Below are 5,099 nucleotides of genomic sequence, written 5' to 3'. Positions count from 1 at the left end.
GTGTTTCTTAAAGTTTTTTTTTTTTTGTTATGATCAATAGTTTCGCACAGTGCACATAACACCAACAAATAATAGTACTTTCCATTTGGTCCTCTACATATATGACTTCAAATAACAAACACAGTACTCACTTTCCATATAATTTATTTTATGTGAACTCACCCAAAGGACACTAAAAATATAACATTAAAAATATTTATTATTTAGATTATATAAAATTTTTAAGAAAGTTTAAAGAATTTACCTCTTCTTTATTTTCCAATCACATTTTATCGTCCGTTAATTCGAGGAACTGTGCATAAAATTCTTTCGTACATTCGCCTTTATTATTAAACACGAATTTATAATAACTACCATCTGCACATATTACTGCAACAAAAATAAAAAAAATACTGTTATGAAAAATCAAAACTGCTTAAGTATTTATATTGCTACATTATACTATAATACTCACCTATAATACTATTATTATCAGTTCCAAATGCACACATACATTGTGGACCACCCGGAACTTGAAATTTACAAAAGCTCCAGCTTGAACTAAAATATTTTGGCAGGAAAGTGGCAGATGCTAAACTAGATTGACGATTTAATTTTTGATCTTCTACAGCAAAAACATGTACAGTTCCATGATCACTTGCCACACACAACCAAGTGGAATCATGATTGAAATTAATGCTACCATAATAGAGATCGTATTGTTTTATTTTATATTAGTAAATAATTGTTTTTAATGTTTTTATTTTGCTTACCAATAAATGTTTGCATGATTAGCTCCCCTTCTCAATTCATTAATCATACTTCCAGTTTGTGTTTCAAATACCCTTATCAAAGTGCCTTTTTCTGAAGCTGTAGCTAGTCTAGTACCTTGTAAGTTTAAAGCAATACATGATAAAGGTGTTTCATGTGCTTCGATATTTAATGGTTGTTTTTCTGTATTAGCCAAATCAATTACTGTAACAATAAAAAAAAAGAAAGATATTTTATGTAATAAAGCTAATAAAGCTAGGTTTTTATTTAAAATTTTACCTTGGACATGTCCATTCTTTCTACCAGGAAAAGCAAGCAAGGAATTACTACTATTTGGACATAAAACACACAGACCTCTGGGATTTGGATTAGTCTCAAACACATGAAGTTGTTGTGGATTTCTTGTAAATGTATAAACTTTTATAACTCCTTCTAAAATTACTACTATTCTATCTCTCCTTAATTTAACACCCTTTACAGGAGCATTGAACTCTAAAGTAATTGCTGATCTTTTTTTAAGGTCATCCCATATCATAACTGAAATATATTATATAATAAATAATCTATTTTATTTATTTTAAAGTAAAAAAAAATATAATATTTTACCTTTATTTGTTGGATACATGGGTTTTGCTCCACTACCAACTAATGCTAAATAATTACATCTAAACAGCATTTCCACATAACCAAGACCTCCATCACTGAAATGGCGTACTTTTTCCTTTAAAGGATCACAATTATATACTCTGAAACCATTTTCCATACCACAAACGAAACATCCTACAAGTGAAAAGATTACACAAACAATAAAGATATTATTATCTATTTTTGCATTACATGTATATAGATATATTTTTTCTTTAGGATCACAATATAGTATTTGAAACATACATGTTTCTTATTTAAGATATATATTAATGTAAACACACAGAAAACTAAGAAGATAAACCACTACAGTTGAATAATTATCATGTAACTCTTTATGAAATATCATATCATATGATACATAAATAAAAGAATATAAAAGAATGAATGGATTACAAAAATAAATTGCTTAATAATTTGAATAAAATATGTTTATATATCAATAGATTTACAAGCAATTTTTTTTAATTCATATTTATAAAGAAAAATAAATCAATATTCATAAATAAAATATATAATGTAATGTAATTAAAAGATAATTTGAATAATAGCTAAAGTAAATTTAAATAATTAAAATAGAATGAAATATAATATATAAATATATTTAAAAAACATATCTATAACAAATTTATTATTAAATTCATTATGATCTTACAAGAATAAGGTTAAAAAAAAATGATTATAAGTTTTTTTATTTTAATTATTTTGAACAAATGGCGTCTATTGAAAACATATTTTTTTTATATTAAAACGATATCAATTATATAAAAAAAAATAATCATAATAAATTTATGAAATAAGAATATTAGATATACAGGTTAGAAATAAAAAAATAAATTTGACAGTACATGACCGGACTGTCAAATGTAGTACACTCGGTCACATACCTTGATCCTGATTGAAACCAGCATAAAGCAAGCCATTACCGTGAGGATTCCCTGTAGTTAGGTTCATCGTAAATCACTTCTTTAATCGCAACATTCGCTCATATGATCATTTAGTCACGGAATTCTATCACATCTTCGCCGGCAAGCACATGAGATACTTTTTGTAACTACGAAGTTCCGTCACCATCATAGAGTTTCTACGCATGCGTATTCTTCTGTATTAATCAGCTGATACTAAAACCGGATCGTAATTTGTAAGTACATATATGTAAAAAGTTTTATTTAAAACTGTTAAATGTTATAATTTTATTCGAAGCACAATATTTATTAATTGTTTTGTATAATAAATAATTGAATAAAAAATTATTCAAAATAAGAAAATGATCAATCTATATATGTAAATTTGATATAAAATTATTATTAAGTTAGGTTATATCATGAATTATTATTCAAGAATATTTTTGATAATAAGGAATTTACATACTTATTCTACATTATTTCGAGAAACACCACAAAATTTAAAAGGAAAAAAGCATAGTTCACAATTATGGCTTACAAGACAAATACAAGATCCTTATGTAGAATTGGCTAAACGAGAAAATTATAGATGTAGAAGTGCATATAAATTGTTAGAAATTAATGAAAGATTTAAGATATTGGAACCAGGAAAAATTGTAATTGATTGTGGAGCTGCTCCTGGCAGTTGGACTCAAGTTGCTGTTAAATTCACGAATGCAAATGCTAAACAAAAAAGTGCTATTGGAACTGTTTTAGGAATAGATAAACAACCAATTTATCCTATTGAAGGTGCAACTTTATTAAATGGTATGGATTTTACGGCTGCAACATCTCAAAATAAAATCTTGAACATCTTAAATGGTCGAAAAGTAAATGTATTTTTATCAGATATGGCACCAAATGCATCTGGTATAAGAGATTTAGATCATGAGAATATAATACAACTTGTATATAGTGCTTTAAAATTTGCTTTACAAATTATTCATATAAATGGAATATTTGTTTGTAAACTATGGGATGGTAAGAAATCTTTACAATTGGAGAAAGATCTGACAAGATTTTTTAAATATGTAAAAAATATAAGACCAAAAGCAACAAGAGATGAGTCTACTGAGAAGTTTCTTATTGCTCGGGAATTCAAAGGGATAAAAAGTACATCCAGTAATGCAACGTAACATGCAATTTCTTTAACAATTAAGTTATGTACAATAAAAAATTACAATTACAACGTAACATGCAGTTTCTTTAACAATTAAGTTATGTACAATAAAAAATGCTTAATGAATAAAATGATTTGTAACATAATCGCTTATCATGCCTGGACAGGTTGTAAATAATAACAAAGCATGATATTTTGGCGCAAAACCAATATCGAATGATTTTTTTATACGTTCTTTCTGTTTTGCGATCTAAGAATACTTCCTACATGATACGACACGACAATGTATAATATACATCGATATATTTAGCTATAAATAATACAATAATATTTTTATACAGTTACAATTAATACACGTTAAGACGCTGATGACGCTTCTTAATTATGTAATGTATATACAATTTCTCTTAATAAAATTAATATGTACACGAATTAACATTCAAATACATGAGAAAAAGAGATTACACACCACATCGAAGCATATGTAGAGCAGTAAAAAAAATTACTGGCCGCGATGTCAAATTTATAATTTTTTTTTAATTTCGTACGTGATATAATCACACGTATATATAATTTTATCTTCTTATAAAAATCCAAAGGATATATCGATAGATTTTGTTAATGATAATAATAATTTTTTCATTCCGTAATTGCATGCATTCTATCGCGTATTTTCGTATAAAAGAGTTATCGCAGGATTAAACGTTATTCCAATAACATCATAGAATTTAAAACGGTTTTGCTTTTCGCAAATTTATTTTTTTTTTTTCTTCTAGCTTTCTAGCTTTCTTTTAGAAAAGCATTATTTACATCGATTGATCATATTTTTGAGGTAATTCCAATATGTATATATATATACGTGTGCGAGATGAATTCTGAATGATAAATATATGATAGAAAATTGAATCAATTCTTAATTGAGAGAAAGAAGAATTATTCGGAAAAATACATGTCGATAGATCATTGACTTCCATTTATTCGATTTATTAAGATTTATTCGAAAATTTTATTTGAAATATTATTTGAATAACGTCTAACTTTGTTTTGATCACGGATAATATGCAGTATGTACTCTGATCATGGATGGTTGTATTTATGTATGCCTCATAGATCTCACGGGACGGTACATGTGTACGGAAGTATTGTACACCGATAAATAGCGCTACATGGTCTTATTTGTAGATGCAAGACTTTTGATCAATAGGCATTCCTACTTTTATGATTGTATATATTCGGTCTATTCGAATAATCAATCAAATCCATATTTCTTTCATGGAATTTCTAACGAGGAACGCACAGTAGTTTGATCCTGGATGGTAATACTTCGATCATAAATGGTAGTATTTTGGTCATTGCTCGTAGTGCTCTGATTATGACTTATAGTACTCTGATCGTGAATGGTAGTATTCTGATCATGGATGGTAGTATTTTGATCATAAATAGTAGTATTTTGATCGTGAATGGTAGTACTATGATCATGGGTACTAGTACTCTGATCATAAATGGCAGTACTTTGATCATAAACAGTAGTACTTTGATCATAAATGAAAGTATTCTGATCATGAATTGTAGTACTCTGATCATGGATTGTAGTACTTTGATCGTGAATTGTAGTACTCTGATCGTGGATTGTAGTACTC

At 27.3% G+C, this 5,099-nt stretch overlaps 3 protein-coding genes across 5 annotated transcripts in view; 1 reads left to right on the top strand and 2 right to left on the bottom strand.

The window, feature by feature from the left end:
• LOC102671730 (WD repeat domain phosphoinositide-interacting protein 3) overlaps positions 1-2,489 on the bottom strand; it is a 3,285-nt gene extending 796 nt beyond the window's left edge. Inside the window, exons 1-7 of the mRNA XM_006624861.2 lie at positions 2,283-2,489; positions 1,357-1,530; positions 1,030-1,287; positions 753-954; positions 455-678; positions 245-369; positions 2-172 (exon numbers count right to left, since the gene is read on the bottom strand). Coding sequence (XP_006624924.1) covers positions 263-369; positions 455-678; positions 753-954; positions 1,030-1,287; positions 1,357-1,530; positions 2,283-2,349 — 1,032 coding nt within the window. The 5' untranslated portion in view covers positions 2,350-2,489 and the 3' untranslated portion in view covers positions 2-172; positions 245-262. The remainder of the gene's footprint in view (position 1; positions 173-244; positions 370-454; positions 679-752; positions 955-1,029; positions 1,288-1,356; positions 1,531-2,282) is intronic.
• Positions 2,260-3,665, top strand: LOC102671870 (rRNA methyltransferase 2, mitochondrial). The gene is made up of 2 exons (XM_006624862.2): positions 2,260-2,536; positions 2,712-3,665. Exon 2 carries the CDS (start codon positions 2,720-2,722, stop codon positions 3,473-3,475), a length of 756 nt encoding a protein of 251 aa, XP_006624925.1. The 5' UTR covers positions 2,260-2,536; positions 2,712-2,719; the 3' UTR covers positions 3,476-3,665.
• Positions 3,666-3,988: 323 nt separating this feature from the next.
• The window catches only part of LOC102671993 (probable serine/threonine-protein kinase dyrk2), a 59,431-nt gene continuing 58,320 nt past the window's right edge, over positions 3,989-5,099 (bottom strand). For 2 of the 3 annotated variants that reach the window (XM_006624865.2, XM_006624863.2), the window contains exon 4: positions 3,989-5,099. In XM_006624865.2, coding sequence (XP_006624928.1) covers positions 4,730-5,099 — 370 coding nt within the window. In that variant the 3' untranslated portion in view covers positions 3,989-4,729. The other variant, XM_006624864.2, reaches the window with a different exon arrangement.

The sequence above is a fragment of the Apis dorsata genome, unplaced genomic scaffold, assembly GCF_000469605.1.
Source record: "Apis dorsata unplaced genomic scaffold, Apis dorsata 1.3 scaffold_1165, whole genome shotgun sequence".
NCBI lineage: Eukaryota > Metazoa > Arthropoda > Insecta > Hymenoptera > Apidae > Apis > Apis dorsata.
The sequence above is the reverse complement of the archived record's forward strand: the minus strand, read 5'-3'. Positions and strand labels throughout refer to the sequence as shown.